This window comes from Sprattus sprattus (genome assembly GCF_963457725.1).
Source record: "Sprattus sprattus genome assembly, chromosome: 13".
NCBI lineage: Eukaryota > Metazoa > Chordata > Actinopteri > Clupeiformes > Clupeidae > Sprattus > Sprattus sprattus.
The window spans coordinates 19453185-19479099 of NC_137911.1; the positions used below are offsets into that span (position 1 = coordinate 19453185).

At 45.3% G+C, this 25915-nt stretch overlaps 2 protein-coding genes across 2 annotated transcripts; one reads left to right on the forward strand and one right to left on the reverse strand.

Moving 5' to 3' along the window:
* Window positions 1-636: 636 nt before the first annotated feature.
* Window positions 637-22170, reverse strand: eprs1 (glutamyl-prolyl-tRNA synthetase 1). The gene is made up of 35 exons (XM_080850049.1): window positions 22042-22170; window positions 20745-20829; window positions 20493-20592; window positions 19392-19548; window positions 18910-19052; window positions 18649-18749; window positions 18162-18288; window positions 17596-17788; window positions 17133-17304; window positions 16364-16597; window positions 15337-15421; window positions 15118-15177; window positions 12210-12320; window positions 11781-11917; window positions 10941-11148; window positions 10650-10762; window positions 10068-10191; window positions 9316-9702; window positions 8625-8852; window positions 8037-8255; window positions 7534-7752; window positions 7196-7438; window positions 6602-6888; window positions 6051-6102; window positions 5599-5808; window positions 5070-5142; window positions 4769-4848; window positions 4436-4537; window positions 4018-4173; window positions 3643-3840; window positions 3034-3207; window positions 2550-2710; window positions 1946-2024; window positions 1739-1803; window positions 637-1303 (listed from the first exon to the last, which is right to left on the reverse strand). Exons 1-35 carry the CDS (start codon window positions 22082-22084, stop codon window positions 1153-1155), a joined length of 5277 nt encoding a protein of 1758 aa, XP_080706175.1. The 5' UTR covers window positions 22085-22170; the 3' UTR covers window positions 637-1152.
* A 713-nt stretch (window positions 22171-22883) lies between these two features.
* On the forward strand, window positions 22884-25518 carry spdya (speedy/RINGO cell cycle regulator family member A; the record flags this gene model as incomplete). Its single annotated transcript, XM_080850208.1, has 7 exons — window positions 22884-22899; window positions 23180-23452; window positions 23577-23635; window positions 23805-23890; window positions 24180-24351; window positions 24657-25035; window positions 25457-25518. The coding sequence occupies 7 exons, from the start codon at window positions 22884-22886 to the stop codon at window positions 25516-25518; spliced, it is 1047 nt and encodes a 348-aa protein (XP_080706334.1).
* Window positions 25519-25915: the final 397 nt, after the last annotated feature.

A 25915-nucleotide genomic window follows, 5' to 3' on the forward strand; every position in this document is an offset into this window, starting at 1 on the left:
AAACCGGCTTGACGCAGGTGTGTTCAGAGAAATCAAATCGATCCAATACATTAGCTCGCTTCCGCCCTGGGTGTGTAGTGCCCGCCCCTGAACGTGCCCAGTGACGCACGCGACCAGCAGGAATGTCGACTTGTCACCTGCCTGTCAGGTATGCGGCGTCTATCGCCAGCACTTTTGAAAATGGGTGATATTCATATTATGCTTTACATTGACTTGCCTCAGTTGAACGTGAACTTCATGCTTGGCAAACACTCTTTAAGAAACTGAAACTAACAGTATTGTGACCAAACTTGTTTTAATATGGCATTTTTGGACAGTACGCATGTTTATGACATTCCAATGAACAGAGGGTCTTCCTGGGCGTGCCAGAAGCAGAGATCACACAATAGAGCCTGAACCATACTGCGCCGAAGAGAGGACTGTAACAAATTGTTTCAAATACAGAACAGGAAGGCCTCTGATCGAATCAAGTGCATGTTATGGTCCATGAAACATTTCCTTTCCTCCCAACACTGATAACTTGGAGGCCATGTGAACAACACAACCATTGAATTGTAACAAATTATTGCCTCAGATATTCAGTATATCATTTAAGAAACATCCTGTCTTCGATGAATGACAAAACAGAAACCAGAATAAAATTAATTATTCCTTTATTTATTTCATTACAGACAGAGGTTCCCAGCACAGGCGGCAGGGAAACATTTTCCTGATAGTTTCAGACACAGACTCTTAGAAGCAGTGAGGACACGTTCCTGCTGGTACCAAAACATATTGCATTGTGGTTTACTCCTCTAAGGACAGGAACTACATAAGAAAGTGCGTCCCTCCTCAAGACAGCGGTTAAGCTTTGACGCTTGTAACAGTCCTGAGGTTATTAGGAGAGAGGAACAGGAGAATGAGAAAGAAGGGTGAAGGGGCCCCCCTTGCCCCTCCCCCAAAATATGAGCATTGTTGGGATGCAGTGGAGTTTTAGAATGAGGGCAGTTAGGCTTAAGAACTGGGTAAAGGTTACTTTGTCTCTACCCTCTACCATCTCCCGACCACCCCCCACCCCTCACCATCCCTGGCCACGGGAGGAGGAGTGATCCTGGGGAGGGACCAATGAGGTTAGTGCTACGTAGTGCTTCTGTTCCGTCTCCCTGGGGCCTCTCAGTAGCTGCGGCCAAACAGCGTGTAATACTGGGCCGCCTCCTTGCCGCTCACACACATCTGGCCAGGCTGCAGTGTCTTCAGGGGCTGGAAGGGGATGCAAAGGCTCTTGGCGCCCATGGAGGGGGCCCCCGGCTCCAGGTCCTGATCCCTGCGGGGTGGGGGGGGAGGCATGGTGAGGTTTGTGACAACACACCCTGAGTGGTGAACCTCTCCTGCTATCCAGGTTAGTACAGGTACAGATTGAGTGGTTTGACACAACGCTAGTTCATGCAGCCAACACTGATTTAAAGCACTTTTTAAGATTAAAAAGAACAACTGCGCGTGTCGTACCTTTGTAACAACCCAAGGCGCTGCAACTACAAGTTGCTTTTGGATAAATGATTAATTATAAATCTAAGTGCAAACATAATGCGTCTCAGTGAAGTGTTGCTGGTGGCACGAAGTGCTGTGATAAGGAATCTAAACATTCAGCATTTTACACTGCAGACTTTGCACATCACAGGTTTTATATGATATGAATACACCCTCGTTGACCACCAGTAGGAGAAATAAAGAAGCTGTTTTCACTGATAAGTTTACTTACTTGGCAGTGATCTTCTTGATCCAGTCCTCACACTCAATTCCTCCACAGAATGGAATCTGGACAATCTAAAGAAGTCAGATGTGTGAGTGGTCACTTTGCAATCATAAAATCTTAACAGAAAACACAAGACTTGTTAACTGTTTCAGGATTCAAGGACCCCCCCCCCCCCCCCCCCTTTTGTCCACTCCTTCTCCACCGGTTACTCACCCTGCCCTCTTCCAGGTCCTTCTGGAACTTGTCCATGGTGTCGGCAACTACCATGTGCTTCTTCAGATCATCAGAAGCTCTAAGGTGCGCACACACACACACACACACACACACACACACACACACACACACACAAAATAAGTATCACCAACACACATGTTAATTCTGGCAGCAAACGGTATTACATTCATTCAACTGGACTGTTTTACATGTGATCAATTAGCTCAGTGTGAATAATTGCGTGAACATTTAGTAGAAGGTGCTGCAGAGGTCCTCTGTGTACTTCATACTTTAACTTCACAGACTGAGTAGGTGGGTAAGGGGTGTGTATAAACAGCTTCCCCAGTACCAGTTAAACTGAAGTGTGAGCGCTGAGTGTTTTTGTGTGAAGTGTATATGCGTCAGAACACACACTCTGTATGTGTGTGTGTGTGTGTGTATGTGTGTGTGTAAAACATACACTGTGTGTGTATGTGTGAAAAACATGCACCATTTGGTGTGTAAAACATACACTGTCCGTGTGTGTGTGTGTATGTATGTATGTATGTGTGTGTGTGAGTGTGCGTGCGTCTGTGTGTAAGTGTGTGTATATACACACACACACCTCTGGTAAAGGTTGTTCTGGATCTCTTCCAGCAGCTGTGTGATCCTCTTCTCTGTTTCAGCCTCTGGCAGGGTGATCTTGGCTCCAGTGTCTCTCCTCACAGCCACACACTGCCCCTGCTTCAGATCCTTAGGGCCTACCTCCAGCCTGATGGGCACACCCTAAGATAGAGAGAGAGAGAGAGAGAGAGAGAGAGAGGAAGTAAAAGACAAATGAAAGTGAAAGTATCAGATACAGGAACAGGGAGAATGAAACAGCTTACACTCTTATGTACTCGACAACCAAATTGTACTAACATTTGTAATGTCTCAAAATGAACCAACCTTGTACCCAAAAATAAGGACTTACAAACAGAACACCAGAAGCTCTTCACATCTTAATTTAATATCAGCTCTAACATATAGCACTGGTCTGTACACACACAGTCTACTACATGCTGGTGTTGAGAAGCATTTACAGTCTATCTGGAGCCCTGTGGCCGTACCTTTAGCTCCCAGTGGTTAAACTTCCAGCCGGGGGAGTAGTTATCTCTCAAGTCAGCGCGGACCCTGACGCCGGCCTTCTGCAGCCTGCCGAGGTACTTGGAGCACTGGGCCAGGATGAGCTCCTTCTCAGTCTCCGGCAGAGACGCGGTGATCCCGCACGGGATGACCACCACCTGGGAGAGCAACGCAGGAAGAGATGAGTTAGTGAGTGTGTGAGTGTGTGTGTGTGTGTGTGTGTGTGTGTGTGTAAGTAGTTCAAAAACATGTCAGCGATGAGTGAAATAGAATGGACATGACAAAACGCATGTGTTATTTGGTGAGTGTGAAATTGTTCTCTGTGCTGTAGAGATCTTATGGGGTAAAGTCAGGAAGCTGCAGATATGGTCACTGAAGCCAAACCAGTGTAATACTTCCCTTCTCTTTCGTCTCCATTCATTCTCAAGCTTTATTAGAATAGATAGTTCCAGAGAGCTTGTGAGCAAATGCTACACCAGTTGTGTACTGGCTTCAACAGTGCAGCTGGCTGTACCAATATACCTCACTTAGAGCACCCTCTAGTGGACATGTCCTCAGTGTGCATACCCTCTGGTGACCTCCCCGGCTCTTACCTGCAGACAGGCCACCTTGGGCGGCAGCACCATCCCCATGTTGTCCCCGTGCACCATGGTGAGAACGCCGATGGTGCGGGTGGTGATGCCCCAGGAGTTCTGGAAGGCGTACTGCTTCTCGCCAGGCTTCTTGGGATCCTCGAACACAATGTCAAACATCTTGGAGAAGTTCTGGCCCAGGTGGTGAGAGGTGGCACCCTGAGGTTGGAGACAGAGGGGGGGGGGGGGGGGGAGAGGAAAGAACATAAGATAAGATGTTTAGATAGATAGAGACAGATTTATTAATCCTGAGGGAAATTCAGGTAAAAGTCAACCTTAGTCAACCTTCCGTGAATACATGCAGAAGATGGGTGACCTGAACAGCGCTGTCCTCACCTGAATGGCTCTGCCACTGGCAGAGATGAAGGCCTCCACTGTGGTGGTGTAATCTCCCCCTGCAAACTTCTCCTTCTCAGTCTTCCTGCCCTTCACTACGGGGATGGCCATCAGCTCCTCATACACACGTGCATACAGGTCCAGGATCTGCAGCACCTGAACAACCACAGGGAAGGAGAGACAAGAGTCAGTTCTCTGTCTGTTCAGTCAGTTCTTTGTCTGACTGAAGAAAAAACACAACTGTGTGTGTGTTTGTGTGTGTCTCTGTGTGTGTGTGTGTGTGTGTTCATACTGGTCAAACAGTAGCAGTGTGTGTGTATATGTGCGTTTATACTGGTCAACCTGAAACAGTAGCACTGCGTGGGTGTATGTGTGTGTGTGTGTGTGTGTGTGTGTGTGTTTAGCCTGGTTTCCTCACCTCCTCAGCAGCCTCCTCTCTAGTGGCGAAGGCCGTGTGTCCCTCCTGCCACAGGAACTCTCTGGTCCTCAGGAAGGGCTGTGGGTGCTTAAACTCCCAACGCTGAGGAGGAGACACACAGGGACGAAGATACATGACACACACTCAGAGACAGGATAGCAGTGGAGGGGAACGTGATCGCTAGCTGACAGTACACCCCCTTAACTGCCAACACAACGGGGTGGCATTACCATGTTAATACCACATCACCACACCATCATCAAGTGTGAAAAGTCTCTACAAAGCATGGACCCAGGGATAGGGTAACAGATATGTGTGTTTCAGGCCACTCACCACTACGTTGCACCACTGGTTGAGTTTGATTGGCAGGTCTCTGTGGGACTGCACCCATTTGGCATAGGCAGGATACATGGCTAAAACACAGGATGAGGGCATTGGAGTTAAGAGTGTGTATATGCATGTCCATTATTTGTGTGTGTGTGTGTGTGTGTGTGTGTGTGTGTGTGTGTGTCTCCCTTCACTTCTTCGAAATCAAACTGTTCATTTTGAGAAGATTGTAACTGTGTTTGTGAGCGTCTGTGTGCATCTGACAGCTGAAGCACTGATGTCGTAATGAGAGAGGTGGTTTTCTGACCTGTTTCGCTGGTGGGTCTCACAGCGATTGGCTCCGCCAGCTCTGTCTTGCCTGACCTGGTTACCCAGGCAACCTGCAGCAGACATAACAACCAGACAGTGCTTGAGAAAAACGAAACTGTGCTCGCCTCGCTTCACCCACCATCTGAGATCTGTTTTGGTTGTGGTTCAGTCCCCACAAACCAGCTAAATTGTTGCCGTTGCCTCATTTGACCTTTCAACCAAACGAGCACCACGCTTTCCTCCCCTCCCTTGCTTATATTTATCTCCAGAGTAAATACAGCAGTGACACCAGTGGTAATGTGCTAAAAAACAAAACACCAAAGAAACTGGTCTAGCCTGTGAGGAAATATAGAACATTCTGCATTATTTCTCAAACTCTGTCAATCATTGAGGTCCAATTTTCTCTCTCCTCTCCAGGGATACAAATGGAGTACTCTGTGATATTTTCCTCAGCTAAAATTACAATAAGCAAGACCTCTGTACTTATCAAGAGACCGTTTACCAGGGGTTTATCTCTCTGTACCTACCTCCGGGGCAAAGTCTGCAATGTGGGACTTCTCCTTCTCCAGGGCGGCCTGAGACACAAACATGGGGAAGTAGCAGTTCTCCACGCCCAACAACTTGATCTCTTTGTCGAAGAACTCCTTGATGGTCTCCCAGATGGAGAAGGACCAGGGTCTCAGCACGTAGCAGCCACTCACGTCGTAGTACTCAATCAACTCCGCCTTCGTGATCACCTGGAGTAGATGGAGATGAGAGGGTCTTTTACAGGCTGAAGGGGTCTGACCTGAGCTGCATTACGTTCACAGACTACTAAAGAAAAGCTACTGAAGCTAAGGTTGCCTCTTAATAACTAATAGGGGACAGCAGATTTAACACCATCAATGAATGGGGATTGTCCACAGTATAAAGTAAACTAGTAAACTAAACTACCCATCAAAATCGAGAGTATGGTCAAACAAGAGACTATTCCACCCACCTGCGAATACCAGTCAGACAGGTTCTCCTCTTTCTTTGCCTCCAGTCCTAACCTGCGATCAAGAAATAAAATGTAAAAGTTAATTGATGTTATGGTCCCTCACAAACCAGGAAGTCCAATCAACTAAAGCTATCGCACATGTAAAAATGAAAACTATTAAAAAATAAGAACCATTCATATTTAATTATGGATTCAAGCAAAGGAATTTAGAACCACCAAAATGTTTGGGTTCTATAAATCTCCAATCACACATTTTCTTCATCCTTTCTTTCTTTCTTTCTTTCTTTTGCAATGAATGTTTGTCTCCAGACTAGGAATGCCCCAGTGTATTTGGGAACATTCAACTCTCAGAGGGGACACAGCACAGCCATGACTCAGAATCAGACACCACTAAAACAGCAGCATCTGGGTGGAGTCAAACTGGCTGCGCCTTTCTATCCCAGCAGTGTAACACTAGTTCAGGCACGGTACAAGTCTGAACTGCTGACTACCGCTGGGTACCAATCACCCATGTTCATTCCCTCCCTCTCTTCCTCCCCCAGCCAACACACCTGGTTTGTTTCTTTGGCCCCTGTCCCTCTCCTCCACCTGCACCTCCTGCTCCTGCACCTGATCCTGCTCCACCCTCTTTGTTGCCGTGATTTTTATCTCCTCCCTTCTTCTTTCCTCCTCCTTCCTGCTTCTCGGACTTGTTCTCGCGCTCCTTGCGGCTCTTGTTCTCGCCAGCGGTCCCTCCGGGGGCCCCAGGTGTGGTGACGGGCTTGTACTCCTCCCCAGTGAGGGCCTTGTACTGACCCTTAAGCTCTAGCAGTACCTTCAATGTAGCATCCAGCTGGTCCTGAGGAGAACAGACAGGCTCGTCACACACTGCCACACCTACACTGAGGATCTACACGCTTCAGCAACATTATCACATGCTAAGATAGTGGAACAACAGAAAGTTAGTGCAATGTCTATGTGGTACTGAGACGGACAGAGAGGAACAAAGATGAAAAAGATAAGCAATTTTGGGTGAAAATATCTGGCCAGGTACTGGTGATCAGAGCTACATTCCCACATCCCTAGCAGGTCCCCTCCCCACACCTCTGCTGCTCGAAACCCCACAGGCAACTTTCATAGACCTCAGAAAGAGATGCTCCACTTGCCTTGGGTGCCTTCTCTGACTTGAGCTTCCTCACTAGCTCCCCCTGCTGGGCCACCTGAGAGAACAGCGACTGGGCCTGTGGAGAGCTGGGCTGGCCGGGGCTGGGGGCGGCGGCCTGTGTTGGGGCGGGGGCAGCTGCGGGGGCAACAGCGGGGGCCGCGCCAGGCTTGTAGTCCTGCCCGGTCTTTTGCTTGTACTCCGCTTTCAGAGCCAGCAGCTGCTTCACGGCGGCATCTACCTGGTCCTGAGGGAAGGGCATCAGAAATGGAGGTGTTTACATTTATTTATGGATTTTATAGTGTAGCCAGTGTACAGTAGTCAAAATGTGTTGCCTCTGACCTTTGATGCCTTCTCAGATTTCAGCTTCCTCACGAGCTCTCCCTGCTGTGAAACCTGCTCGTAGATGCCGTTGGCACCACCTGTAGCCGTGGCGGCAGGAGCAGACGGTGTGGGGGCGGGGCTGGTGGGAGGGGCTCCAGGTTTGTAGTCCTGGCCAGTGAACTGCTTAAACTCCACCTTCAGAGCCAGAAGCTGCTTCACGGCAGCATCTACCTGGTCCTGAGGGAAGGGCATCAGAAATGGAGGTGTTTACATTTATTTATGGATTATATAGTGTAGACAGTTTACATGCATGAATATCAAAAGAAACAAATACAACCAATAAGCTAATTTTCCTCTGTAGCCCCTTTCAGTGCACATCTAATACTGACATATAAATAGATAACCTTTCCTACGCGATGATGAATAGGGGAATAAAATCCAAACAAAGGCAATATGATGGACACAAACGAACAGAGGATTAATAGCAGACTGACAATGTGTCAACATGTGTTGCATCTGACCTTTGCTGCTGTCTCAGACTTGAGCTTCCTCACGAGCTCTCCCTGCTGTGTCACCCGCTCATAGATGCCGTTGGCACCGCCTGTTGCCGTGGCGGCGGGAGCTGACGCTGTGGGGGCGGGGCTGGTGGGAGGGGCTCCAGGTTTGTAGTCCTGGCCAGTGAGCTGCTTAAACTCCACCTTCAGGGCTAACAGCTGCTTCACTGCTGCATCCACCTGGTCCTACAGGAGGGGGCCCAAGAGAGACAGAGCTCTACATTAACCGAGGGGTGGCAAGATTCTTACATTTGAAACACCAGACATTACATTGAATAAAGCATTCCAATAAGTCAGCAGTGAACACTGTGAGGTTTTCAACAAAGAATACGTTTGTTGCAGCCCTACACGATTCTGTAGAGATTTTAAACTTCTTCATTTTACACTGCAGACCATAAACACTGTCAATCTGCCAGCTACATCTCTTAAGCAGACTAATTAAAGCAGAGACTCAGAAATCAGACAGTATGATTGGGCACATGTTGTTATATATCCAGACTAACTTTGCTGGCTTAGTTGTGCACAGTGCCCTGCTTAGGGAGCCTGCCAGTTTACCTTGGGAGCCTTCTCAGTCTTCAACTTCCTCACCAGCTCCCCCTGCTCCGACACACTACCATATAAGGCAGCAGGGGAGGCGCCAGAGGTGCTGACAGGTACAGGTGCAGGGGCGGGGGCAGGAGCAGCAGTGGGAGGAGCCATGCCAGGTTTGTAATCCTGTCCTGTGATCTGTTTGAACTCTGCTTTCAGTGACAGGAGCTCCTTCACTGCAGCATCGACCTGGTCCTGTACACAGGCAGCAAGCCAGGACGTAACATGAGGGAGAGGCAACAACCGACAGACATACAGACAATCAGATAGAGAAAGACACAAACAGGCAGAGAAGAACCATAACCCTACTGACTCTACTGATTTAATTGTGCCCGACCTCTGTTTTTTTTTGTTTTTTTTACCAAGCTGCCAACTCTAACTTTCTGTTGTAACCGAACAGGGTAGGAATTTCACAGATGGCACAACAGACACATCTAAGACTTAAAGAGAATCTTTTTGCTATATCTATTTTGGCTGATTGGGAGTACAATAATTAACAATTTTCATCTACCCAATTTTTTAAGCTTTGGATGTTACAGCAAACCAACATATGTTTTAAGATGGCTTCATCTGCATATTTCCTGCAACTCCTTACTTCATTAAGTACTTCATAAAAGTTTTAGGAGAATAAATCTTAATGCCTTAGCAAACATCATACCTTAGGAGCTTTCTCTGTTTTCAGCTTCCTCACTAGCTCTCCCTGCTGGGCAACACGTGCGAACGGACAGGAAGTGGAGGCCGGGGCGGGGCCACTCTGTGCTGGGGCCGGGCTAGGACTGGGCGGGGCCATGCCAGGCTTGTAATCCTGTCCGGTGAGCTGCTTGAACTCGGCCTTGAGCACCAGCAGCTGTTTGACGGCGGCGTCCACCTGCTCCTTGGGAGCCTTGTCTACCTTCAGCAGACGTACGGCCTCACCCTGGGCAACCACGCGGTTGAAGACAGCCACAGCATCCCCGGGACCACTGGGGGTGGAGGCAGGGGCCGCAGAGGGGGCAGGGGCTGGTTTGGCCTTACCCTTAGCGGGGGATTTTGGCTCTGCTTTCACCTAAGCACACAAAAGCGAATAAGACCAATGTTATAATGTTTGAAAAGCTTATGGATGGATGCAGAACATCTTATGTGCACTAATAAGGCATAACAGCTTAAAATGATCCATTTCTTTTTTGAGAAATAGCAGAACTTCTCAAAGCTCAACATACAGTATTTCCCTAAATAAATGCAAATATTAATTAAATAATAGACTGATAAAATAATGACAACCTCTGTTGAATGGTTTTAGATTATAGCCAACCTTCCTCTAGAGTGGAGTTGTTATTTGGATGGATAATTAGAGTAAATCAGAATAAAAGCCTGTGTGGTGGGGCTGTGCTGTGTGTTTCTGGAGGTACAGGACCATCTGGGGACACTCACAGCTTTGCCATCTGCCTGGCTCTTGCCCTTGCTCTTGTCCTTGGAGCCAGCGGTGGGCATCTCCTTGGTGTGGCCATCAGGGATGTAGAGCAGCACGCACGGGCTCTCCTTACAGCTGTGAGGACTGGGAGGGTAACAAGCAACAGAAACCCAGAGTCATGATCTGGGCAGAACCCATCTACTGGCAGGGGCAAGGTTGCCTTAAGCCTTCCCCAGCACCCCGTCATAACACCTTGCTCTGGAACCCTCTCACACCCTCACTCTGTTAACCATCTGGGCCAGGTTCCCCATGACCTTCTTAACGCTGCGTCATTTGTGAGTTATACCTTAAGCTATCCTTTAATGTTTTGAGATGTTTCCCACAACGTTCTTACTATACCTCCTGTAAGAGATACTTTCGTAAGGTTGGTCTGAGCCTCCTAGCTATACCTTAACAACCTAACCCCACAGTTCTCAGATAAGTGAAAGTGAATCGTTGCAACACTCATTTTAACTCTGAACTTGTACTAGCTTTAACAGAAGTCAAGAGTGGATAAGTGGATTGGCCGAGGTATATATTGTGCGTCATAAAAAGGGAGAAACCTGATTGGCTCGTAGGGCTCATCGCAAATGTAGAAGCCCCGCCTCTGGAGCTGGATGATATCCCCTTTCTTCAAATCTTTCAGGCAGGGGTCTCCAACCATCTTTTCCTCAACCTGAGAAGACAGGGCTCTATTAAAAACTAAACGACGTTGTGTTGCATTATTCCAGACTCTAAGCACAAATGAAGCATGAAATGTCTACTTAAGTCCTTAAACGGCATGCACTAAATTACTATATAGTGCAGGCACGTGGAACACAGTGAAACCTTAATTTTAATAAGCTTCTACTCACTTTGCTGTTCTCGTTGATGTAGGTCTTGAAGTCGTCATCCTTGCCCAGGACGGGTTTGCTGATGAGGTGCTGGTAGTTGACGCAGACGGTGGGGACGAATGGGGCTTTGGGAGTAGAGGCCAGCCAGGTGATCTTGGTGGTCTTCTTGAAGTCGGTGTTCTCCAGGTTCAGACGGCCCTCCAGTGACGACACGGCTCCGCTGCCATCTCTATCGCGACCAGAAATGAAAGAGACAAGTCATTTATATACAATTGTTAAATCATGACATACAGTCTTGTCTTGGCTGGTGGTCTGACGATCTAAGATTTAGTGCTCATAGTCTTATCTACTTATTGTAGCCTTCACAGTTACGTGATGGTATAGTTTCATGTGAAGGACTGATGAAACACACTTGTTTTCCAGCTATCTGCCCAGGCTATGCACTATGCTGCCTTGGGCCAGGACACTTACCCCACAAATATGTAAGAAAGGCTGCTAACTATATTACCAAATGACACCAGATAGCATGCTGCATAGCAAGCTTTTATCAGTGCCAACTGTGCTGTTGCTGATGTTTGAGGGGTATACCCTGGCCTTTTACGGAGTAGCTAGCTCAGGACTGAACTCTTTTCTGCTGCTTTAACTTCCTGCCAATCTGTTCTGTTGCTTTAATTTCAAACCAATTCATGTTGACCGATGTTTCTGGTAGTCACACTTATATACTTAATATTATTTTATTATACATATTATTCTAAACCTGTATATTTTAGGTTATTTTTCCCCCTCCTATGTTCTAAGTCCTTCTGTTTAAAAAGCCCTTGCTTTTGACCAGATGAAGAAGTAAAAGCAAAGCCAAATCACCTGTGGATCTTGGAGATGATGACGTTGCCCCAGTTGATGAAGGTGACGGTCTCTCCCTCGCTGAAGGTCTCTGCGTCGGCTCCCTCCACGTACACCTTCGGCCCATACCATACCGTCTTCATGCCCACCTCAGCGTTCTACAGGAGACATACAGCGTTTCATACTCATTAAGAAATTTGACATTTGAGTGTATTAGGAACAGTCAAAACCAAATAATCTTACATTTTGAATTGCTATAAAACCCTTGCTATAAGAATTACCCATTCCAACTTCCTACTGATTCTATGAGGTCAGGTAACATTTATCAGAGAGTCGAGTGAGTGGACTAATGGACCTGAAACAACCTGTCAATCAAGGTCAGAATCAGGAACAGACATAGTTTGTGCCTACTGTGAGATTACTATAGCAACTAGGAATGCATTAGATTACCTTGGGGTGTTTGGCAGCCTCCTTCATCTCCTCTTTGGCATCTGTGATGGAGATGGTAACGACAAGAGACTCTGACAATGCTGTGAACCTGGGAGCCACCGGGTCGATCACCTAAAGCCACCAGAGGGAAACAAAGAGGGAAATACACTCGAGTTAGCCCTCCCATGTTTCACCTACATGGCATATAGTTTCTCAACCTAACTGCATGGACATCTTTGCCTCCGCAAACACAGAGAAACACAAACACACACGCAAGCTGAAAATGATGCACACTGCAGATCTCTCAGCGCACCGGCGGGCACCTAAGAACCGAGGGATGGAGGGAAGTCAGAGACGGCGATTGAGACGCAGACAGGAGCCATTCCGCGCAGGCATCAAGCAGCAGGAGCAGCACAAACACTGCAAGCAGGCCTCTCCATGCACTCTGTAGTCCTAAACATACTCCACATCCACATCTATCCTATTAATGTGCTCTCTGGAATAGTTACATGTACATGTTACATTGGGCATGAATATTTTCAGAAATATTAATAAAACTATGGATCTAAATGATCGATTGGAAGAATATGGGGCAAAATTAATTCAACATTAATGTTTTTCATATGAAGCTGCCAGTAAATTTAAGTAGGTGGAGACACAGAGATGCATGACACCAAACAGAAGCTGTTGCAGTGCGGATGGGTAAATATCAGTAGCGATATACTGAATCATGTTTTAAAAAAATTAGAAAATATACTCCCTCCTCTCACTCTTTCTGTACCTTTGCTTTGGCACCTGCTGACCAATAGTTTGCTCAGAACTGCCGATTTGAATGATTTTTTGTCATTTATTTGTATTTAGTTGAAGTTGTAAGGACAAGGATAGAGTGAAGGAGGAAGGGATGGGCCAAAGGTGGGACAGAGGTGAAGATGGATGAGTGACAGGAAGACACAGAAAGAAAGGACGGAAGGAAGGAAGGAAAAAAGGGTACCTTTTTACAGTTAACTTGCAGCTTGGAAACAGAAGAGTGAGATGCAGTTTTAATGTCACACACGCGAGGACAAGACTTGGAGGTCAAACACACACACACACGTACGCATACGCACAGAGAATGGAACACACCTAAACACAGCCTCCAGTTGAGGCTGGAAAACTATAGCAGCATTTGCCCGTATGACTGCCATACTTATGACGCAACCGCCTAAGATTTCTCCAGCAGGCAGAAGTACTAGAAGCAGGAGTGCTACTGTCCTTTCATTTGTGAGATCTATACTGACTGGTACCCATGCACTAAAACACAAAGTAAAGGGTGCACCCCAGCATGGTCAGGGGGACAAAACCCAATCATCTGACCACATAAAGCCTCATTTGAGGGGATCTATTCCAGCTAAGCTCAATGGAACACCACAGGAAAAGGGGGTGAATAGATGGGGCGGTGCTGGGCGCTGGGAAGATGATTAGGATAAGGACTAGAAACGGAGGCAGAGGGGGAGCTTGAGGAGAGGGCGAAGCTGCAAAACAGCGCCATGCTGCCAGATATGAAACAAGTGTAGGGTACCATGGGCAAACAGGAGCCTGCCACTGTAGCGGTTAAAATATGGTGGGAAGCTGACACAGGTGTTTATAAGCGGTGGCCAGAGACAAAACCACGTCCGGAAAAATAAAAGTGATGGACAAATAGATGCCAGAAACGGGTTAGAGGCAGACAGGCAGACAGACAGACACACACAGACACACACAGACACACACAGACACACACACACAGCTGGTTAGGGAGGAGGGAGGTTTTGACAGGAAACGGTTATGAAATAAGAATGAATCGGACATGCAACAGGAAATGATCTGAGCACTGCAGAAAAGCGCTGGTGAGCCCATTGATGCGTTCATGCAAAACTCCAATGCCAAATATGGAGAGGAACATGACTGCCTCTGTGATGAGTTATGAAACGATGCTGATCAGCTGGTGCACGTTCATGCAGAGAGAAAAAAACCTACACTTCCTCCTCATGCTAGCAAGCCTATAAGTATGGGCTTTTCACTAACTAAAAAACACACAGTTGAAAGCTATAGACTTGGTTTCCACCCATTTCCCCCCCAGGACCATTAATGAAAGTACACAAAACTTCATACCATAGGATGGTTCTAATTATTGAGTGAAAATTAAACAACAGCAACCTTTTCTATTAGCTTGGCTAGGCTATGTCATTTCAAATGGAAACTATCACAAAATCTATCTATGGAAGAGTACGGTAACATAATTTATTTAAACAGAACTACCTACAGAATGAAATATTGAATCAACTGAATGTCATGACTTTTCCAGTCCTGGAAAATTGGGTTTTAAAATTCCATGACTTTTTCTAGGATTTACATGACTTTGGGAACCCTGTATAGATATCAGATCCAAAAGGGGAACATGAATGGAGGTCCAGATAGTTGAAGGGTGTATAGGATCTGTGCAGATATCGTGTGTCTAGAAAACTTTGTTAATCCATTTTGGATCATTCAAAGGGGATCTGTGTGAATGTGAGAATGTGTCCTGATTGTGGACAGGTAAACAGTACATCATGGTTGTCGGCAGTACGTCCACCCTGAGTAACATCACATGCAGTAAGAGGGAGCGTAAATGGATTGTCAACATAAACAACTCGTCTGCCAGACTCTATGGTGAGATCATACATGCCTCTACGGTGAGATCATACATGCCTCTATGGTGAGATCATACATGAAGTTCAGCCCTGATGTGTGGAACTCAGGCATTCCACTGACATGTTTTTCTTTTTTTTTTATCCAGTGAAACGAAGGCTTCTCACTGAACTACCACCTCTACTTGAAGAGAATAGTGATCAACAAGCGATGTGGACAGACTCTGTGACCAGGTGAACCAGTACGAGAATGAAGGGTTGAAGGCCAACGCCTCCTCCATTACCTTTTTGTTGAAGGCCCAGATCTTGTCCCACTCCATGTTGACCACAGACCTAGAGCCTCCCTGCACAGAGAGCCAAAGAGAAAGACACAGAGCCAAGGTTATTAGAACACCAATATGCTTCCTTAATCTATTAAAACCCAAAGCAGCCATCAAGCTTTGTGTTTTAACTTTAGTTCAAACGTAGCACACACACCCACACACACACACACACACACACACCTGAGCGGCGATGAACTGTTTGAGGCCCTCCACAGTCATTCCCCTGCGCAGCACTCCTCTAACTGTGGGGAACCGAGGGTCATCCCTGCAAGAAGAAAAGATATAAATAATTTCCTATGTTACCTTCCAAAGATCCAATAACGTTCCAACAAAACACCTTTTCTTCTCTAGGGAGCAAAATGTACCCATGTATTGAAAATACACAATACAATACCAGTTGAAGACAAACTTGACTTTAATTCTGCAGGTGTTAAAATACTACAGTACAGAGATGCCATAACAGAATTAAAAATCACATTAAAACACCACTTAAACCTCATTCAGAACAGCAAAAATCTCTCACTCTAGTTATAAACACAGAATCACAGTTAAATGAGGAACTAGACAGAATTTGATATTCTAATAAAATGATGGGGGAGAAATTCAATCGATGGGGTTATAGGCACGGATTTTTGCCTGTGTTACAAGAGGTTGAGAGAGACAGCTAGCCGAAATAATGGAAGAACAACAACTCTGTAAATCCCATTATATCAATCTCTTGCGTTTGGTGGTTTTAAAATAAATAACCTAACAGACTTTGACAGATTGATGGCGAACTGATGCATCCAAGCACTGTGAACCGAACAGGAATTACGGTCACTCGTTGTACACTCACACAGTAGACTGGCCGTTGGGGCAGCATCTGAATATTTTTAGAATAACCATATGACTTACGATGTACATGGACCATCATAACACAGGTGGCTTACTGACACTGAAAATAATCTCCCCTTAAATATGTCTGCAATTCTTTTCATTCAATCAAGATATATTGAAAATGATAGTAAATGAAACGGTCCTTATATTACTACTCTACACTCCCTACCCTATTACAACATCAAACACAGGATCTGGATTTCTTTTTAAACATTTAACATTAAATAAAATGGTTTTCACTGGGCTTTATATTTATCCATTCAAATAAACAGTAAAGAAACCTGAAATAAACAATAAACAAACGTAACGTTAAATCAAATAATTGACTCACCAGCCGTCCACGTAGCCCTCATTGACGAACCAGGTGAGCTTCCTCTTTGAGAGGACAGTGTTGTTGAGGTTGAGGCGGGCGTACTCCCAGATGTAGGGCTTCCTCAGGTGCAGAGCGTCAATCAGCCAGTAGTACTGGTCATCACGGTCGTGGTACTCGGTGGTACGCAGGGCGTGGGTCACCCCCTCAACACTGTCCACGATGGGACAGGCAAAATCATATGTGGGGTAAATCCTGAGGGGGAGAGAGAGGAGGAATGTAAACATTTACTAGCGTACATTTCTGGGTACGAAGCTGGGTCACCGTGGACACGGGCAGTGGTAGTTGGCCCAAGCTGCAGTATTTTGGGCACTACCATCTGGGTCTTGACCAGCCGAATTCAGATTCAGACATCTTAAGGGCTCATCATAAAAACACCACATTATTGCCAAGGCGTGCTTTCTGCACTTCTTAAAGTTAAGGTTAAGATTGTGATTAGGCATAAGGCCCTTAAAGTCCCTTTGTCTCCAACAGTGGACTGAAATGGACCTGGCCCTGACCTGGTACAAAGCCTTTGTAGAATCAGCATCTAGTCTGGGGACTTGGGACAATATTCCCCAGTCAAGACACAGGGACAGTATTTCCCTTCCATATTGTTATGGTGTATGATATAGCATGACAAACCCCACTATTTCCCTTCCATAGTGTGCTGGTGTAAGATATAAAATATGACAGACCCCAGTATTCCCCCTCCATAGTGTGGTGGTGAATGATATAGCCTAGGACAGACCTGTAGGTGGTGCCGGTGCGAGGATGGGCGTGGTTCTTGCAGCGGTAGAGCGTGGGGTCGCGCATGCAGCCGTTGTTGGAGCTCATGTCCATCTTGGCACGCATGCAGCATGTCTGGCCGTATTCTGTCCCCGCCTTCATCTCCTCCCACATCTTCATGTTCTTCTCCACCGCTGCAGGGGAAACACACACAGACAGACACACACACGTCAGGCTTCAGAACCTAATGTTTATATGGTACAGTTCTATGAGATAGATGCTTCCGAATAACAATATATTATCATGGCTACAGAGATAAATATGTGTCTGATCTTGTACTTTAAATGTAACATTCATTTATGAGAATTCATATCTTGTTATGTGTTTTTGTGTACACATTGATGCAGTGCTTGAACTATATGTGTGTGTGTGTGTGTGTGTTTGTGTGTGTGTTTGTGTGTACAGGTTTCTTCTGCGACACGTACAGTTGCTACGGTTATGGGACTCCGCCCTCTGCTCGCGTTCCAACTTCATCTGCTCCGGGGGTGTGTCGTCGATGTAGGCCTTGCCCTCCTTTAGCAGCCCTTCCGCCAGCTTCTGGATGGCAGGGAAGTGGTCACTGGTGTAGGTGAACTGGTCTGGCTTGATCTGCAGCATGGCCACATCCTCCAGGATCACCTGAGGGCAGGACACAGGGGAAGATGTTAGAGGGCAGAGGCAGATCCCTGAATTCAGACATTGTGTTCAACTGATCATTCTACAGAGGATGTAATTCAGGTGATAAGAAGTGGATTGAAATCACTCCAGGTCTAGTTTCCAACCAACTGTGTGATGTGTTGATGGTGGTAGAATCTGTGTCGGCTTTCCATAAAGGTCACAAGTGTTCACTGTTCAAATCAAATCGCACTATAAATAGTAGTTGTTACCATTAGTGGTTGAATCAGTCAGCAGTTAATAAATAAGGACACACAACCTTAGCAAGCCATAGTCTGGTTTGGCAACACACTGGCAGTCAGGTGTGAATGCCCTTCCTCTTCCTCCGCTCACCCACCTTCTCAAAGTCCTCCTTCTCCTTCTCAGGGTTGGTGTCGTCAAAGCGCATGATGAGTTTGCCTTTGAAGGACAGCTGGTAGTGCTGGTTCAGCAGCGCAGCTTTAGCGTGGCCGATGTGCAGATACCTGAAATCAACAACAAACCCAACGGAACTCATGAGACTAAAACTGGATCTCAGTGATATGTACACCTCAACAAAACATCAAATTGAAATATTGGTTCGTTTTGCGGGATATGACCAAAAACAGGGTGCGCAGTTTAACTGTGTGGAGCACCAAAGGAAAGATCTTTCTGATCTTGAGAACGAGTGTGTCAGAAAAATGTGTGGAAATATTACTTATTTTAGGCAGTCCCAACAAAATTAAATCTTATGCAATTCAGACATGTAAAAAGTGAGTCAAGGGCCACTCCTGAGCGAGAAACTAAGCCAAGATGTTGTCAACGACCCGGTGATGGCCAAGTGGGTCAAGCTGTAAGTTACTCACCCGCTAGCTTCAGGAGGAAACCGAACTACAACCTTTCCCATCTCAGCCCCTGGCAGCTCCACAAACTTCCCCACATCAGCTTTCTTATCTTTGTCCTCTGTCTATACAACAAATAACAACAAAAATAAATAAATAAATACACACGCGCACACACACAAAACCATTATCAAAATAACAGACCAACCTGAGTGTGGCTTCACATACACACATAAAGTGAGGGACATAGACTTAATTCTGCTCAGGTGTCGCTGCTGAACTTACAGCTTTGCCTGCGGCCATTTTGGTGGTGGCCCACTTGTTGCCCACAGAGACGAAGGGAACTTGTGAGCTCAGGAAGGAGAACCAGCGACACACGTGAGGGCAAGACCCCGTCTTGGCCATGATAGCCTGACATTCACCACTTCCTGAATGAAAACACAAAGAGAGAAACACTAAATAGAGAATTACCAAGACCCACAAAGGTACGGTATGATATGAAATAAAATGATTTACTGGGAAATCGAGGCACAAATCTAGAGACTCCCTCAAAAATAAGAAAAAAGTGGAAAAAAGACCTTACTCTTTACCCTTTTCAGTAACCATTAATCAAACCAGTAATCAAAATCAGCATCCATGATGACTGATATCTAATTGACTTTGTCCATATCGACCACATCAATGTAGCTCCAACCATCTTAATCACACACCTCAATCACCTTACAAATGCACAGCCAGAGCTGAGGTCAAGTGACATGTCTACTGACCCTTAAGAGCCGCCCATACGCAGAGGTCAGCCAGCGTGAGGCTATGGCCCACCAGGAAGGTCCTGAGCGCCAGGGCCTTGTCCAGCTCTGCCAAGGCGGGGGTCAGGTTGGACTGACCACACACACGACGAGCACTGAACTCCAGCCAGTGGTCCACCTGACAGGCGTTACACACAGAAGGCAGAAGAGTTAACCATTAACTTCAAATCACCCACAATTTCAGAAAAGGACATTTATTCTAAAGAAGATGACAGATACAGATACAACTCTACATTACCAAGGGGGAGGGAGCATATAAAGAAAAGAGTGGCCAGCTACGAGGAAGAATATGAATGATTTATTTTAACTGAAATAAGAAGGCTGAATATATACCACAACATTCTGTCAACGGTAACATCATTATAAAACATATATGCCACGATTAAAACAGTCTTCTGCGGAATCATCATAAAAGGTATTGTTGCTAATGGTTGGGCCTGACCCAGTGATTCAGAAACAAAACAAAAAAAACACGCACAGCCACACAGAGAAGCATTGCAAATAGCACATTTGCCTATTCCCACATTTCTCCTCTGCTTATTATATGCCAGCCTATTTGCCAGTAATATAAACAGATGCCATAATTGGCATAATTTCTGTTTCAAAGCTCTGCTTATTCTTACAATAGTAACCTCATGAGCACACTGTATACCCACTAAGCTGTTCTACCACCCATTATTTCAGTGCTGGCTCTCACCATTTGTATCCACTATCAATCTTGTCTGTATCATGTAATTTTATAGGCATCATGTAAAAAAAACACATGTCTATAAATGAATCTGCTTGTTTCTGACCTCTCTTCTCCACCCCTTTCTATCTCTACCCAGCCGGCCCCAAGCAGATGGGCCCCGCCCTTCTGAGCTGGCTTCTGCTCAAGGTTTCTTCCCATTAAAAGCGAGTTTTCCACCTTAGTGTGCCCTCCAGGGGGTTCAGGCTTTGGGCTCGGTAAAGTGCCTTGAGACTAATTTAACTGTGGTTATAAATAACATTGAAGTGAAGTGAACTGAAGTGAAGAAAAAAGGATCTGACAGTCGTCTTCATGTGACTGCAGAGCTCCCTTACCTCCGTCTGCTCCAGCATGTTGGAGCCGTACAGGCCCAGGCTAGGAGCCACCCTGGCAAGGTAGCGGGTGATGGAGTTTACGTCGCTGAACTGCACATCCCTGAGCAGACACAAGGAGAGGTAGAAGTCAAGCAACAGTAACCAACAGAGCCAAACCTCACCCATTTTACCATACAGTCTTCAATTCCTTAACTGAAGTGTTCTCTGCTTGAGTTGTGTTGTGTGTGTGTGTGTGTGTGTGTGTATACTCACTCAGACACACGTAGCTTGTTGTCTTTGCCCTCCTCCACTGACACGTTAACGGTGCCCTTCACATGTTCAGCAGTCAACAGCGCTCCTGCCAGGGAGGGAAAAGAACTGACATTAGCAGTCACACCTGTCAGAACACGGCACACATTCCTCACACTCAGCCACAAATTGATTGACAGGCCAGGACGCCAAGAGAGCAAACATATCCAATACAGCTGATACATGTTCAATCTAAGAACAGACTACATGCAACTGACTGAATCTTAGCATCTAAGTACCTTGGGGCAGATATGCACATTAGCTAACACCTTAGCTTATAGATAATACCTTATAATCAACACCTACTATACAGCTGTATCATAGCTTAGTCATAATGACAAACCTGTGCTGAGGTGGTTAATGTTTGAATAAAATAACTGTGGCATTTTCATTACTCTAGCACACCACATCAATTGTTTACTGGCCATGTATGTCAAAGAGCAATGTGAGTGATGATACAGTAAGCTCTGGAAGAAAGGTTATACATGCATCATCTGTCACCGCCAACATAAGAGACAGCCTCAGCCAGGAAACAAAAGTTATATAGTGTGCATCTTACACACTAACCAAGATTGCATCTTGTCTACGCAATACTGCTCGTTAGCATCCAGGCATCGTGCCATGTCTTTGACCTCAAAATGCAAGAATATAATAAGCCTATCCCTTGTATGTATTTGCCATCCAACACTTTCATGTGGCTTGCATCAGCCTGTCGTGACAGTAATAACCACACGACGGCGCTACTAAGTCATAAAAAAAGAAACAAAACATTACAGACTCCCTCAATCACTGCTGCTATTCTGTGAATCAACCTCTCGAAGGATGAAATAAATACAGTCTAATTAGATGAAATCAACGCAATCCATCTCATTATATTGTAAAAATGTGCCAGATACTATTTACTTACACATTGAATGCAATACTTGTTCTTTAGTTAAGCTAACGCCAATGTTTGCTTCATAACAGATGCTTTGTACTCGGACATTTAGAAGAATGCAATTACATTTAATTTAGTTTGAATGTCAAAACACAATGGCAAAAGAACACAATTTGCCACAATTATAAGTTGGTTAACAATGAAACACGACACTATGCCACGAAGGCAAACGCAAGACTAGCTAGACTTGCTGCGTGTCACTGTGGTTTGAAAGGATGACAGTCGGCTACGTTAAGTTGGATAGCTAACTTACTTGGACAACAAGTCTGTGCGGTTTGGTTATCGTTAATACTGCACGATCAAAAACACTGTCACAACGCATACCTAAGGGTGGATTGCTGGAGTTGATGGTAAGGTTCAACGCCATTTTCACCAAGGCCGGTTCGTGAGGATTCTTCCACACTTCAGGCTACTCTTGTCTCCGAACCAGCACAGCCACGCAGTGAGCTATTGTGCAACCTCAATAAAAAACCCTGTCCATCTTGGCTCACAAGAAATGGTTCCACTTTGTGTGACACCACACGTTCTGCAAAGGACAAGGATGTATTTATTAATTTTGTTTATCTTACAAATCATAGTGTCAATATATTCATTATAAGTGTGGTTTCAGTAATACTATTTTAATACTATTTTAAAGGTGGTGTTTCAGTAATACACTAAAACTACTACTGTGCATCATTCTTAGTAGGCTGCGACTGACATGATCGAGCTTCAATACTATTCCAATGCACTCTGAATACATTTAAATTGATTTCGATTTTCATTCACTTAGTAATTCTATAATATTATATTGGGGTAGATAACCAGTAGATAAACACCTTAACCATACAGCCTTAGGCCACATGGGCTTGCCAAATTGGTTGGACCAGAGCCGTCTGGATTGGACGATCCAGTCTCTTCTTCACTGAAGTTACATTTGGTTCTGGACTTAAATTTGTTTGATACTGAGGTAATTTAACACTTAACACTTACATTTGTTTGATACTGAGGTAATTTAACACTTAACACTTAGTCTTAGCTTACAATATTCAACAAAATTAAGTTACCGGCCAGTTCCAATGTATAGACACGTCTCTTTTTTGGTTAACTAAGCTACGTTAAACTTATTGACAACATAATACACCTGTGCGCATGCATAGAATGGTCTTCCCATAGAATCTGTTTTCATGACAGCTGGCTACCGTTTGCAGTTTTCAGCTTCGCGGAATTTTGGGTGCCAAGTCAACAACACTTGAAATTGGTCTGTGTTTGTCGATAACGTTTGTCAGCGCTAGGTTAGCTAGCTATCATTGAATAGACAGCAGAAACAAACAGAAAATTAACATTATGTTTATTTGAATTGTTGTTGACTGATAACCTATTTATTGTCACACTGAGCTGACGGTACACTGTTAAATAGCCAGCCTGCTAGCTGTCGCTAGCTTGGTATAAGAGTCTTCATCCTCTGAGGTGGACGCCACAGGTTACAAGGTGAAAGTCATGAGGAAACGAAATCAAAGATGGTGTACAACGCCTCCCTCAGTAACCCTGCGCATCAACCCCTCAACTGCACAGAGCCTTCAGCTGGAGAGACGCCTTCGGATGAAGCGACAACATATTCAAGAGGTGCAAGGCCCACCAGAAAAGAGCCATAACGGCCGGGGTCATGACGACGACGCCGCTCAGATATCTATCTCGTGGGGTCCAAGTCTTGTAATTAAGCGTCAGGAGATGGCTGCCTTCTTCAGACTGTTTGGTTAGGAAATCAGTTGTTTGGTCAGAGACCGTTCTTTGTATATTGCTGTTTCCCCAAAATAGGTAATTTCTACATTCATAGTTAGTTGTCTTTAGAGTAAAATTAATGTTCTCCTTTGTTTCAGATGATGACCTTATACAGGACTTTCTATGGATGGATTGTTGCTGTAAAATTACAGACAAGGTAAATGTTCACAATCTCCCTGGCTTGAAACATTAAGTAAACTAATACATGTACATTTAATACGTACCCATTGAACAGGTAAGAGTTTCAGATACAAGTAATATCCTTCTGGAGAAGGAGGTGCTGGTAATTGTACTTCTATTGTAATTGTATTTCTCTCTCTATTTAGTATTTGCTGGCAATGACATTTGTATACTTCAAAAGAGCTCGATTCAGCATTCTTGAATACAACAGAAGTAACTTTTTCTTTGCACTGTAAGTACAAATGTAACTTGTTTCCCACCAGACCCCCTCACTCTAAAAGACAATATATTTGTATTAAATTGAGATGTGATAGCTCAGTTTTAGTGACCTTTTGTTTTTTAATAAGCCATAGACCTAATACTAATAAGTACAAGAAATAGTTGAGGCATTGATCATTGTCTAGACTAATGTCTTCATATCTGTCTTCATCTTGTATAAACTCCACCATTATCAGTATGTCTGGCCATCTCTCCGCTACTCATTACAGTGCTGACTAGAGGTCTTTGCACTCCCACTGTAGCTACCTCGCTAACACCATGGAGGAGGATGAGGAGGAGAGCAAGTATGAGGTTTTCCCATGGGCGCTGGGTAAGAGCTGGAGAAAGCAGTTCCCAGGCTTTCTGAAGCAGAGGGACAAGCTGTGGGCACGCATTGAGTACAGAGCCGCAGTCAGCCGGCGCTGCTGTGAGGAGGTAACGAGGCCAGTTGTTCACAAACATCTCTACAGTTTCAACACCTTAATCAGCCTAGGCAATCTATTTTATCTGATAGTAAATAATTTGGTCAGTGGCTTTTTTTCATGAACTAAAGCTGACATTAAGACTAGTCTGCCATTTGGTCTTTTGGTGTGTGTGTCTGATACTGTGTGGAGATTATGTGTGAAAAGGAAATTGTATGTATGATGTGCTGCGGTGTGAGGTCTGTGTGTGTGTGTGTTAGTGTCATGTCATGCAAGATGATCGATCGTGTGTGTGTGTGTGTGTGTCTGTCTCCACAGGTAATGGCCATCGTGCCAGCCCACTTCATCTGGCAACGTGAGCGTGCAGAGCACCACAGCGGGGCGCAGCGGCAATACCGCGACAAAGACGAGGTCCACCTCCCCCGTGGACCCTCAGCCAGCTCCCCCGAGCCCTGCATCCTCTGTGCGAAAAGTGCCGCCCTCAACACCTCCTCCTCTTCCTCCTCCTGCTCCTCCTGCTGCCTTTCCTCCACCACCAACAGCTCCTCCGCCTCCTCACCGCTCTCCTTCAGCCTGTTGCTCTCTTTGGAGATCACACCACCACCTCTTCCTCCACCACTGGGCCGCGCCTCCTCCAGACCCAGCAGGAGGAACAGGCGTCAGCGTTCCTGCCTCTGCTGCTCCAAGGACCCCGCAGGTGAGGCCATCTGTTAGGGCGAGCCCACTACCTGGACACCAGCTAAGGCTGGAATGGATCTGGCCCTTAACTGTTGTTGATGTGTGGCAGATGAGAGACATGTCTTTTACCAAGGCAGCTGTTAAGTATGTTGTTCCTTGAGTTGCTTCAGTCAGAGACCTTGAAGGGATACTTCATCCAAAAGTCAGTGTCTGTCTAGGTACCCTGATAGCATTGTTTTAGCCATAGATGTTTGGCAAAGATATTACAAGGTCATTTGTAATGCTTGATGTTTTATTTTGCTGTCCTATTGTCATCAGTACCTTTTTTTCTGTGCTTAAGTACATTTAATGTTCTTCCTGGTGTTGCTTGAAACAGAGACCTTGAAGGGATACTTCAGCCAAAGACCTTAAGTTTTGCTTGTCTCAACTGTGTCTTACAGTGGGAGGCCTGGCATGTGAGGCAGAACATGACGCTACAATGGACTGGATCGGCGAAGAGTAAATTAATATGTTAATATTTATATATATGTTCATTTATGTATATATTCATTTGTAGACATTGATCCACAAAGGGCTATATTTGCTAGGTCATGTATCTGTATCTGTCAGAAAAGAAAGACCTTTTTGTAACACTGCTTATCCAAAAGAGCCTCAACACTGGTCTGTATAGGGTTCTTCAACCAGGTAATGTGAACATTTTGAAGCACAAGTTAAGTTATCGGAATCCAGAAACTTAATACGCATTAGTTACAATTAATTGTAAATAGGTTGCTTTGTTATACTTACTTTTCAGTCACGAGGTCAGTGTCTTGATAAAGTGTCACAACTCTGTATAATTTGATGTTCTCTCACAATCAGCTCTGGTTGGTGAGGGGCAGTTATGGACTTTTGGTCAACAC

What these genes read in the sequence shown, in the direction of transcription:
- eprs1 (XM_080850049.1), bottom strand. Translation starts at nt 22,084, where the DNA reads ATGGCGTTGAACCTTACCATCAACTCCAGCAATCCACCCTTAG. An exon ending in AAACAGAGAAAGCTCCTAAG is followed by an intron (nt 8,853 to 9,315) that starts GTATGATGTTTG and finishes GCCTGTGTACAG; the next exon opens with GACCAGGTCGATGCTGCAGT. An exon ending in AGGACCTGGAAGAGGGCAGG is followed by an intron (nt 1,804 to 1,945) that starts GTGAGTAACCGG and finishes TGACTTCTTTAG; the next exon opens with ATTGTCCAGATTCCATTCTG.